Raw genomic sequence first — 12,968 nt, forward strand, 5'->3', positions numbered from 1 at the left:
GGATAGGCTCCAGCACACCCGCGACCCTTGTGAGGATAAGCGGTAGAGATAATGAATGAATGAATGAATGTTGGTCTACTTGGAGAGCGAAGGACTTTTTCGAGGTGGAGTTTGGTGTCAAAAGTTGGGTATTGCTGCTGCTGCCCGTTTTGGAAGCAAAGCTAATAGAATCTGGAATAATTGCTGCTGGTTAAATCTGTTAATATTGCTTCAGCAAGAAAAACTACTTGACCTATGTTGAAAAAAAAATTATATATATATATATATATATATATATATATATGTGTGTTTATATATATATATATATATATATGTATATATATATATATATATATATATATATATATATATATATATATATATATATATATATATATATATATATATATATATATATATATATGTGTGTTTATATATATATATATATATATATATATATATATATATATATATATATATATATATATATATATATATATATATATATATATATACAAACACACACACACACACACAATTTTTTTGTTTATTTGTTTATTTTGGATTTTTCTAAAAACATCCAGTACATGCTTTTCATTGGACAGTGATAAATTCTCACTGTTGGCAAAGTTTTATGAAAATATTAATGAAGCTCATTCCCCCGAGTGGCTTGACAAAACTTCCATTTAATAACTGCAGAAAAATCTTTTGTTGCTTTTCTTCCATTTTCTCTCAGCAGCTGTCTTGACGTTCAGTTGTCATGTCACAGGGTGGATTTTTCACGTGAGGACGCACTTTGAGCTGACCGACTGGAAGGTCAACTTGGTTATCCCCCCCCTAAATGTTTTTTATCCGCTCAACCAATCAGAGACCCACCCCTCCTTCCCACTGTTATACAGTATGACATAATTTCTATTCCATCAATACAACCCTGTGTACATAGGAAAGTGTTTTTGTATAAATGAGTACTATTTTCAACATCTTCACTAGATACCAGGGCACAATGTATACTTTAAATTGAAGTTATTGTAATGAAACAAGAGGACTTAATGAAAAACTATTTAAAAAGAAGAAAAAAAAGCAGATAGAGTTATACAGAAATTGCTTTATCTTGATTTATTGAAACAAATCAGGGTGGACCATGCACAATTCAAATATGATTTCTTTTTTTTTACAGAACATTTGGTTGCGTTGTCTCCTTTGGTTTGGTTTTGTCGAAGTTGGAATCCCACTTGAGGACAGAAGCATTTGCATGTTGTGAACATTTCCGGTGGTTGCTATATGACAAATGCTGAAACGAGGGGTCATGACAACACTTTAAAAAGGCGCTGCTTGTTTCTTAATTCCAATTTTGCCGGCAAACATTTGCTTCGATTTGCAATTGCTTGTGTTGAACTCAACATTTTCTTTTTCTATGAAAATGAACAAAAAGCAGGAAAAAAACACTCAACTTGTGCAATAAAGCTATCTTTTTATGAACTGTGGTGTTATTGTTTTTTTTTGTTTGGTTTTATTTGTTTTCAAATTGTAGATTTATGCTGTGATTTATGTGTGGTTTGCCATCACAATTCACGAGACGTTGAAGTGAAGAGATTTGGGGATAATGATAGTTTAAAATTCATTGGAAAAAAACAATTCTCTTTTTATTTCAAGCATGAAAATATTCTTATTACTTTGATTTATTTAGACACCTCTCAAAATGTGATTGTTGAATAAATTTAAATATTCTCATTGATCCATATGGCAAGAAATCCACATTTTTCAACTATTTAAGTTCTCTGCACGTTGTAGACCCTTTTTTTTCTCATTTCCTGACTGATTCAATGATTAATTTTTATTTTGTTAGGATAATTTTGTAAAATGTCTTTTTTTTACTCTATGGACAAACAACCCATGCAGGAAAGCATGCAAATTGCACACAGGAAGGCCAGGACTTGACCTCATGACCTCTTAAGTGTGAGCTGGGTGTGCTAATGAATCGAGCACTGTTAGTTCTTATCATTCAGGGTTTTTTTTCTTCTAATTAATGTATGTTTAAAAAGACTCAATAAATTAAATAGCATCTAGGAGAAAACTATACAATTAATATAACACTACAAGAATAAAGTGGGTTTTTTTAGTTTTTTTTAGTTTTTTTTAAGGGGAAAAAGCTGGAGGGAGTTCTAGGGAGTTCCTAGATTATTTTTTTAATGTATTCATTTATTTAATTTTTTTCAAGAAAAGAGTCAACATTTTCACTGTGTCTAATAATTATTACTAAATGTATTCATTGTAGTATTAGTCTATATTATTTTATCTTACTTGTATTTTTTTCATACATTTAATATTTAACTAATCATTCACAGCATTTACAGTGCTATTAAAAATTACAACATGTATGCAATTGGTGTTAGGAGAAAACTACATATCACAGTAAGCATAGTCTTTTTCTCCCCCTGAAAAAAGTTAATTTGATGAGAAAATTTGTATCCTTCGGGGGGGATTTTTTGCGTCAAAGTGGTATTTTGTGATAGAAAAAAAAATGTCGGGGTCGAAAAAAGAAGTTATAATGAATAAAATAAAATAGCAATATTCTAACTATGAATTCAAAAGTAGGGGCTGTTTGTAGACAACTGTTAAAAACACCATCTCAGCCTTTTAAAGTACTCTCTGCCCACAGAATTAATTGCTCTGCTTGTTACATTTCCTGGACCAAAAAAGGTACATGTATGTTGCAAAGCTCCAAAGGTGTCGAGGTTACAAAAGTAGTACTTGCTATTTTGCTTTTGTGTAAACAATCAGTAATACTGTACTGTAGTCATTTATCTGTATGTTTTGTTTTTGTTTTTGTTTTGTTTTTTATATTTTCTGCTATTGCACGCAAGTAAGTGACAGCCAAATTTTCCACTAGAGGACGCCATTCTGCAAATAAACGAAATATCCACCAGGCGGACCGCAAAGGTATGTCATTTCTGCATTTATTTTGTCAAGGTCAACACATAAATGATTGATGATCCGTATTCCACAAAAGATGGCGGTGGTCAGAATAACAGCAGTGCTTACACGTGCAAACATTTGTGAGAAATCAAAACATGATTTATGTATCAAATGCAGCATTCCTGTCCAAAAACTAAACAAAAGGGATCATTTAGACGTAAAAAAAAAGTGTCTACATTCTCCATTCTAGTTGTACAGTACATTATAAGCGGTATTTGTGAGAAGTGCTTCACATCTGTGTTGCAGGGCTAAGACCACCATTGGAGATTTCATTACACATTTCCACTTTGCTTTTACACACTGCTATTATTCGTAAAATAAATGTACATTTAAAAAAATAAAATAACATCTATACCAAATATAAAAATATTCTGGTTTCTCATGTTTCGTCCCTCTCGTGAGCTAGATAAGGTGCTTAAATAGGAAGGTGGCCTTTCTGTAAACTAGATTACATTTTAAAATTAATTCATTAAAAAAGAATTACATACTGTATAGCTTCATGATTTATTACATAACATGTAGTGTATTATATGATAAATAATTTAAAATATTTATTGTGAAGGCAGAATCATTTGCTGCATGGCTTGTGTTGGCTCTCATTAGCTTGTGTTCCAAATGAAGTGACCAGGTAAGTGTAAGTGACTACGCAGGAATCTCAAATTTGTCACTCTAGTAACGTGGACATTTATACAGAGTAATAAGATCTGTTTGGGAACATAAAAACTGTACTTAAATCATTATTCCAATTAAATGTTTTGCACACAGAAATTGTACGTAAATAAATGTTTTAAAACAAACAGCCATTAAAGATTAAATGCAAATGTAATGAACTTTAAAGTTAAACACAACTGAACTGCACTTGTGCAGTGATTCTTTCATGTGCCACCAGACGGAGCTCTGGTGGTACTCAAACCACACTATGAGAATTATTGATTTCGATGTATTATTGAATGTAACCCTGCTAAGCTATGTCGTGAGCTATAATGTACAGTCAGTGGTGTACAGGTAGCACGAAAGGGTCCATCCATGGTTGTGTGTGTGTGTGGGTGGGTGTGCACGTCCAAACAAGTCCAACTGATCTATTTGCCATTCTTTTGCTTCTTCTGCTGGAACTTCCTGAAATGGGTCTGGATGGTGGCCGCAGCCTTGTCGGCCTCCACAGGGCTGAGTGGGGGCGGGCCGGCCAGCTCGGTGCAGCACGTGCCGTTACTGGCATTGGAGTCTGAGCGCCAGAAGAGGACACACATGGAGGGTAGAAAATGAAACACAGGGTTGGAAAATTCCGACAAATTTTCAAAATTGGGAACTTTCCATGGGTGTAAATCAGAAGGAGCAACACAATGTCCATTGAAATGAAGCATGTGGCAAAAACTGTTGAATTCCTTATTTTCTATTTAATTAGTGTCCATCATTTTTGTATTTTGTTATTAAGTACAATGTTCTAAAAGTCTATTTTTCCTCATTAAAGTAAACATTTTCATTGTATAATTATTGTACTTCATAAAAACATACAATAATGATATACTGTAAATAGAAGGGATTTGTTTTGTCACACTGCATCTGTTGAATGAGAATGAGGGAGAACACACAAAATCGAGAGTCGAACTCAGAACCTTTCTGACCTTTAGACAGACGGGCTAAACACTACATAATAATAATACAATTTTGTACAATTCAACCATACGGATGTATTTGTGAAATAAAGAGTGTTACTTACACTTTCTGTACACGCCCATGCTATTCCTTCTAAAGCCATCCATCTGTAAAACAGATCAAGACAAACTAAAGAAAAAGCACTGTTACATGTGAAGCTTTCCCACTGCACGGTTACCGACTCGGTTTAGCTCTACTGGGCTGGCAGTTTTCCATAGGAAACTGCGAGCAGCACACCACACAATTGCAAGATTCGAATGACACGTTAACAAATAGCAACAGCTGGGTAGAAAGAGGCTCGCCTGTATTGACTGCGTTCCTGCAAAGTGGACAACTGTGGAGCCGTGATTGTCCAAAAGTACCACTGGTGGAGTGGTATTTGGGCTCCCTCGAGTTGTAAACAATAGACTTACCGACTAGTACAGTTTAGTTTAATAATTTAACTTTTAAATTTAATTGATTTGCATGTAATCTTTAAGAACATGTGTGTGTGTGTATGTAAGAGTGTGTTTATTCCTGTAATTTCTAGCATGTCAAGTAGCCTCTTTAAATGGATAATGGTTAGTGAGCAGAGTCATGTTGAGCCAATTAGATACCATGTCGTGGAAAATGGGGAGTGCTGTCAGATGAAGCTTAACCGTCGTAAATCACCAGAGGTGGGCATTTTACTAAAGTTTGCCTGTCTGTCATTCGTCATTCGTCAGCAGCCTGCGTACCCGTCCGTCATCTGTCAATCCGTCTATTTTTCAAGCAGGACCAAACTGTAATTGTCTGTCGGTCATTCTGTCATGCTATTTTAACTGAGCTTCCGTCAGTAAACATCAAAGGTCCACCAGTCCGTCTATCGTCAATCCGGAAAAAAAAACGTCCAGCACATGAAAAATCCATCCATCCATCCATTATCTGAACTGATTTGATTAATTAAAAGGTTTGCTTAGGTTAACCAGAATCCCATGTCACATTATTGGTAAAAAACACAATCCTGGTGGGTTAAAATGCTTTCTAATCCTTGCAAACCAAAATAAAGCATACAGTATTACAATAAATGAATGTTTTTTTTTTCTTTGGTTTTGCCTTCTTCGTTCATCTTCTTCTTCCAGCATTTACCGGTTGGCAAACAATTGTAGGTCTATTACTGCCCCCTTGTGAAATGGAATGTGGGCCTGAAAAATTACACTTCACAACCTGCTAACCCCAATTCTTCTAAAAATAAAAATAGAAATGTAAAACTTAACTCACAAGAAATTCTCTGTAAAATTATCTCTGTATTCCTGAGGGTCAGTTCCACAGAAAATGTAAGTGAATCGGCAATTTTTTCAATCACAAACAGCGAAAAGGTGGAGAGTTCACTGTGCTGTGCTCATATTTTTTGTTTGCTGTTTTTTAAATAAAAATTTGACAAAAAAGCAAAACATTGCTCTCTGGTCTGACACTAAAGTCTCCCCACAGTGACGTCCAAAAGAAGAAGAGAATGCGGAGTTGCGTGAGCAGGCATCAGATACAAACCGTCGTGATCAGCATCAGTGCAGCTATGCGACCAGCAAGTCCACTCTAACATTATTCACATTCTTTCAACTGTCAAATCAGATATGTTGTCCTGGCACCATGTGTGCAAAAAAAGTACCCAGCTTACTTGAACGACAGTGCATGTCCGTGGTGCCTCGTGTTTGACTAGCCATGTGTCTGTGCATGTGTGTGTTCACATGTATGTGAGAGACTTCCAGAGTTGAAGTAATGACCTCGAAGACAAATCGCCTTTGATTGGGATTTGCAGCCCAATCGCAGCAGGAGAAGGCTGAATGCTAAAGGCTAAAGGCTATGCTGCTTAGCCCACTTACTTGGCTCTGTGGCGCGCTCTTATCACACCGCACACTGACCTCAAAACTGGGCCCAAGGCCACCTTAAGCGGGCTTCACACATAGCGAGGTTTACCATTTTCGCAGATTTTTAAAATGTGAGCGACCCAACACTTTGCGAGGAAAAGCTCGGCCAGTTTGTTAGCGTGTGCAGTGTAGTTGAGATGACCAACACAGTACACTATCAAGTTCCCCAAATCAGATGTCTGGTGCAGTACCATTTTGGACCTGGGAGGGGCAGCATGGTGCCAAAGGGCATTCAGATTGATGAGAAAAACAAAGAAGGAATAGAAACTAGGCTGACTTTTAGTTTATCTGGAAACTCCATTAGTTGTAAACTCTTAATGTTTTTTTTTCCTTATTTTTTTGTGGTTATGACTGTTTGCTCTCCGTTGTTGTTTCGCAGCACACCCATATTAGGCAAAAAGATAAATGCCATGAATCAAAGCCTGTTTGGACGCCTGTCAAAGCAGTAAGTCTCAAATCAGGCTCCATTAGCAGGATGGAATGTGCCTCCCCATTGAGGAAAGTCAGGTGTTTTTTTCAAATACAAAATGGTGGTCGTGTTGTTTTTGCTTCACTCGTGTTGCTAGCCTACACTCATTTTACCAAAGAGTTAACGTCAAAGTAGGCTGGTTAATCAAATCTAAAAACACTGTGTTGGAGCAGACAAATCCTTTTGACTAATCATTGCATCAGCTTCAAAATGATAATTGCATTGAATAAAATTGCAAGTTTGACAAAATATTCTATGTTAATATGATGTTAATTTACCGTTTTTACTCAACAATACAACTGGTGGAGAGGGTTACCTGTACTTTCACATGCACTTAATGACAACATATGTCTTGTAATGTTGTGACTCTTTCTCATAAATGTGATTTTATCTTCATTCTGCTAAGATTTTTCTTTCATTTTTTGTAGCAGGACTGTTTCGAGAAATTTGACATTGATAACATAGATTGAATTGTGCGTTCATTGTTACATTTTTTCTCTTTGTTTAAGCCTTTTTTTTTTAATTAAAAAGAACATACTTCAGCAGGGCTGGCTTTAGCATAAGTTTTGCATGATCACAGAATGATAAATGTAATTTTTCACAGTTAAGATTCATATCATCCACGATGGTTAGTATGAGCATAATGCTTTCAACCTCTTCTGCTTTGCTGCTTCTGCGGCTGTGTGATACCGAATGAACCTGCCAAGGCAAAGGCTGGGACACCATGTAAGGCAGCGGCTCCTGCTGGCGGGTAAAGTGCTCCCCTATCTGAAAATGCAAACATCAATAATTAGAATCACAAAAGGTCAAACACATATTTGCTGCAATTTGAAATTCAACTCATCATTCATAATTAGGAATGCCATTTCCCTCGATACTAGATATTTTCCTGTCTTTAGTCATTGTTTGTACAATTTGTTTTTTAAAACATTAGATGCAGATGATCATAATAAAAAGAGTGTAACCTAAATTTAATAGAGCGTTCTTCACATTAAAAAGGTCAATTGAACGTTTACACAAAAGAATCAATAGATCCAAAATTGCAAAGTCTACCCAGTTTCAAAAGTAAGATAGTGATACATTTGTCATGTATACATATATTAAAGTTTGTACATAGGCCCTATGTACAACTGCACTGCACATCATATTATGTACTGGATATATACTGTAAAAGCTTAACGTATTGGACTACACGCAGTCCTCAATTTAGGAATGAGTTCCGTTCCTACGCTGGCGATGTAACCTGAATTTCGGCGTATGTCGGACTTCACCGTTAAAGGTGAAATTTACTTCAAAATGTTTGGCATAAAAAAACAAAAATACATTAAAATAAAAACATAAGATACTGCACTTAGCATTACTGCTGAGAGGTGGATGGAGAAGAAGGAGAGGAGGGCGAAAAAGGCAAAGATACTGCCAGCGCGGACAGACACGATCGAGACACTCTGCGCATGCTCAACCGCAAGGAATCCTGGTCTGTGTAGTACAGGAAGTGCTTGTATGCTGAAATGCGGTGATTGGCGCGGAACCACCGCAAATTCACAAGCAGAGGTAAACAAGCGCAGAGGCCCAGCACAAAAGCACACTTTTGAAGCAAGAAGGAAACCGTCTGCTTCATTCATGTGGTGAGTGACATGAATATCAAGTGTTTTATTGACAGTTGAAAGTAACACGCGGAAATGACGTCCATTTCAGTCATAACACCGTGCGGCACCGTCACAGTGGCTTATTCAAATCTCAACTCTGTCCGCTCAATCATGTAAACGGGATATTCAGAATGTTTCAGAAATCAGAATTTTGACCTTAAACCGAACATTGACTGCATGTAAACATAGTCACTATGGTGCTGGGGACAAAAGAAAAGAGGAAGAGGCACGGGCGTCGTAAAGTCGAAACGTCGTAGGTCGCGTACATCCTAATTCGAGGACTGCATGTATATATAAAACATCATAACGAAACAGCTCTTAGCTGGTACAGTTCTAACCACATTGTTCATTATTAGATTTTGTACAGGTACTTTTTTACTGTATTTAAGTAGATTTTTCAGGTATCGGTACTTGAGTATTAATTTTTCAGACAACTTTTTACTTATAGCTACAACAACATGTACTTAAAAACAAATATTTGAACTTTCTACTCCTTGCTTTGCTGAAACTCAGTACTCTTTTCAACCTGCTGCTGACGGCATTACTAGTGACAAGTAAAGTCAACTCCAGTTGAGATCATGATCGATTGATTTAGATCTTGGGATCTTATCAGGCGGAACAAAAACAGGAATGGCAGCGACATGGAGAATTTGAACTTGACAGCATAAATGATGGCAACAAAGCAAGTATACTGTATTCCACATCAACATTTGATTTTGTTGGAAACAAGAATACATGGTTCATTAAAAAAGTGTTGTCTTGTTCCAGCCTAAAAAACACAAGCTGGCATTCAAAAATTCTGTCTAATTTAAAAAACACATAAAGGTAAGTTGTATTTTTCACTCGTTACTAGTAGCCAATTTAACATTTTTTTTGTTAGTCAGTTCAAAACGTAAGCAAATCTATGGGAGCATGTTAGCAGCATAAAAGCATAAAAGCCTGATCCAAGACAACGCTAGCTCGTTCTTGGTTTAAAAAACAAGAACTGGTCATTGTGTCGAGTTATTAAAACGGGTACTGTAAGTAATTGACTCGTAAAATTCATTTTAAGTACATTGCCATTTCTGTACTGTTTTACATGTTCTTAAGGATTCAAATCAGTACCTCGACTTTTACACGTATTTTCCTACACAAATATATTTATCTTTCCTTAAGTACAGAATCTGAGTACTTTTGTCACCTCTTATCCAATCTTGTTACAGCCAATGACATAATTGACAGTATCTTTCATAAGTTGTTGTCATGGTCTTACCGATTCTGCAATTCGGACCATCACGTACATGGCTGTTAGCATGGTGATCAACATCCTGACCACTTGAGCGTTCACTGCAATGGTCGTTAGTGTCCTCAGCTCGCTTTCCACGGTGCTGCTAAAGGGACACTATGGAGGCACACCAGGGGAAGACTGAAGAGCGGCTCCACAAGGACAATTGATTTGATTAAGGCAGCTCACACTTGCTCCAAGATACACACGCACACATACACTTTACTCCCAAGAGCTTTGTGCAGGACGTGTTAAAGAGCTTTGCAGGACATAAATAGAGAAGCGCTAATCTTTTTCCTCTGCACAACAACTTATCCCTGAGGTGCACTCGCATCTTTCTCCATAGGGATGCAAACACACTGCTACGATTGATAGATTGATAGATTGATTGCCTTAGCAGCCATCAAAACTCACAAAATTATATGAGTAGGCATGGGACGATATCAGATTACGACAGTAAAATAACCTGAAGCAAAAATATCACGGTATTGCAATTTTAGCTCTAAAACAGGGGTGACCAACAAGGTGCCCAGCCCACAGACATCAGGTAGCTCCCACTGACCATGTGAGTAACCCACAGGCCTGTTCCAAACATAGCTCGCCAGTGATGTGACATTGCGATTCCCAGGAATGATTATTTGAAAATGTAAGCACTGGCAGGTATTTACAGAAGTAATTTTGATATTTATGTTTCCCAATTATTGTGAGAAGTTATGAACATGATCGGTGTCTTCACATAAATGACAATCCTTAATTAATAACAAGTCATATCCAAGGTATTAGAGTTGATACAGTCAAAACATGACGATAGAGGGCTAGCACAGCCACATTAGCGACTAGCGAGATCAGCGTTTAATGACTTTATATTTCGTCATTTATTTCAAATTCTTGGCTTGCCGTGTACCAGCATAATGCCCAACAATGGTGGGCCAACATTAAAATACAGTTGGGCGTATTCATCAAAAACAAGGCAGAAGTTTAAACCCTAAAAAGTATATTGAACATTATTGTAAGTTACTGTAACTTTATGCATAGTTCTTACAAAATAAATGCCAAATCATTGGACTTAAATGTTACATTCTGTGCTTGAAAAGTTCATTTTAAAAAATTGAACAGTTTACAGTTTTACAAAACTGAATTTAACAGACAAGCTGGGCGAGAAGAGACCCTTTTCAGACTCTGTCATTGATTGTGTATCAGTATCACGTTATGACGCATACACACGCACGCACAGACACACATACACTGCGTTGTGATTGCAAAAAATACTCCATTCATAATTAAAAAATTCCTCACTTGCACCTCCCAATCTACCAGGCAACCATTCAATAAAGTAAAGCCACCAGAAACACACACATTCACGCAAACACTTTGCGAGGAAAAGCTCGGCCAGTTTGTTAGCGTGTGCAGTGTAGTTGAGATGACCAACACAGTACGCTATCAAGTTCCCCAAATCAGATGTCTGGTGCAGTACCATTTTGGACCTGGGAGGGGCAGCATGGTGCCAAAGGGCATTCAGATTGATGAGAAAAACAAAGAAGGAAGAGAAGCTAGGCTGACTTTCAGTTTATCTGGAAACTCCATTAGTTGTAAACTCTTAATGGTTTTTTTTCTTATTTTTTTGTGGTTGTGACTGTTTGCTCTCCATTGTTGTTTCGCAGCACACCCATATTAGGCAAGCAGATAAATGCCATGTATCAAAGCCTGTTTGGACGCCTGTCAAAGCAGTAAGTCTCAAAACAGGCTCCATTAGCAGGATGGAATGTGCCTCCCCATGGAATGTGCCTGAGGAAAGTCAGGTGTTTTTTCCAAATACAAAATGGTGGTCGTGTTGTTTTTGCTTCACTCGTGTTGCTAGCCCACACTCATTTTGCCAAAGAGTTAAAGTTAAAGTAGGCTGGTTAATCAAATTTAAAAACACTGTGTTGGAACAGACAAATCCTTTAGACTAATCATTGCATCAGCTTCAAAATAATAATTGCATTGAATAAAATTGCAAGTTTGACAAAATATTCTATGTTAATTTGATGTTAATTTACACTCTAAATTGCCCCTAGGTGTGATTGTGAGTGCGGATGTTTGTCTCTGTGTGCCCTGCGATTGGCTGGCAACCAATACAGGGTGTCCCCCGCCTACTGCCCGAAGACAGCTGGGATGGGCTCCAGCACGCCCCGCGACCCTTGTGAGGATAAGCGATATCGATAATGGATGGATGGAACTATGCGTTCATTATTGTTAAATATTGTCTCCTTTTTTAAGCCTTTTTTTTAATTAAAAAGAACATACTTCAGCAGGGCTGGCTTTAGCATAAGTTTTGCATGATCACTCAATGATAAATGTAATTTATTCACAGTTAAGATTCATATCATCCACGATGGTTAGTATGAGCATGATGCTTTTAACCTCTTCTGCGGCTGTGTGATACCGAATGAACCTGCCAAGGCAAAGGCTGGGACACCATGTAAGGCAGCGGCTCCTGCCAGTGCTCCCCTATCTGAAAATGCAAACATCAATAATTAGAATCACAAAAGGTCAAACACATATTTGCTGCAATTTGAAATTCAACTCATCATTCATAATTAGGAGTGCTATTTCGCTCGATACTAGATATTTTCCTGTCTTTAGTCATTGTTTGTAGGCCCTATGTACAACTGCACTGCATCATATTTCTATGCCGTATATATACTGTAAAAGTATAATGTATTAGACTGCACGCAGTCTTCAATTTACGAATGAGACACACAGACACACATTCACACAAACACTCACACAAAAAGCATGCCATCAGCCCTGTGCAAGTATTTGGAATGGGACTAAAACCATAATGGTGATGATGGTTATGATGATGTCAGCGTATGTAAAAACCATTAAAAATATTTAAATGGCAAAGAGAAGAACAACAACTAAAAGAAAAATGGAAGAAGAAAAATAAGAAGGAGAAGCGGAAACCAGGCAGGAGGAAACGAGGGGGCTTGTCTCACACATTTTAATGAGCTTGAAAAAAAAAGTTGGAAAAAAAAACAATCACAGTAACTGCAGCTACTGCCAAGTGTGCGTGTGTGTGAGCATGTCTATGACGGACGCCCGTTTGTGCAGGT

The 12,968-nt window shown here is 37.2% G+C and overlaps 1 protein-coding gene across 1 annotated transcript; it reads right to left on the reverse strand.

Annotated features, from left to right (window-relative positions):
• Positions 1 to 2,920: 2,920 nt before the first annotated feature.
• Positions 2,921 to 10,070, reverse strand: LOC147144972 (uncharacterized). The gene is made up of 4 exons (XM_086036702.1): positions 9,859 to 10,070; positions 7,615 to 7,728; positions 4,673 to 4,715; positions 2,921 to 4,177 (listed from the first exon to the last, which is right to left on the reverse strand). Exons 1-4 carry the CDS (start codon positions 9,910 to 9,912, stop codon positions 4,035 to 4,037), a joined length of 354 nt encoding a protein of 117 aa, XP_085892828.1. The 5' UTR covers positions 9,913 to 10,070; the 3' UTR covers positions 2,921 to 4,034.
• Positions 10,071 to 12,968: the final 2,898 nt, after the last annotated feature.

The sequence above is a fragment of the Filicampus tigris genome, chromosome 7, assembly GCF_054856515.1.
Source record: "Filicampus tigris isolate MCC_2025a chromosome 7, RoL_Ftig_1.0, whole genome shotgun sequence".
Lineage (NCBI taxonomy): Eukaryota > Metazoa > Chordata > Actinopteri > Syngnathiformes > Syngnathidae > Filicampus > Filicampus tigris.

Coding starts and splice junctions, on each gene's coding strand:
- LOC147144972 (XM_086036702.1), bottom strand. CDS start 9,912: ATGTTGATCACCATGCTAACAGCCATGTACGTGATGGTCCGAATTGCA. Junction 7,729..9,858: donor TGGTCCGAATTGCAGAATCG/GTAAGACCATGA, acceptor TTGCATTTTCAG/ATAGGGGAGCACTTTACCCG. Junction 4,716..7,614: donor GAAGCAGCAAAGCAGAAGAG/GTTGAAAGCATT, acceptor TCTGTTTTACAG/ATGGATGGCTTTAGAAGGAA.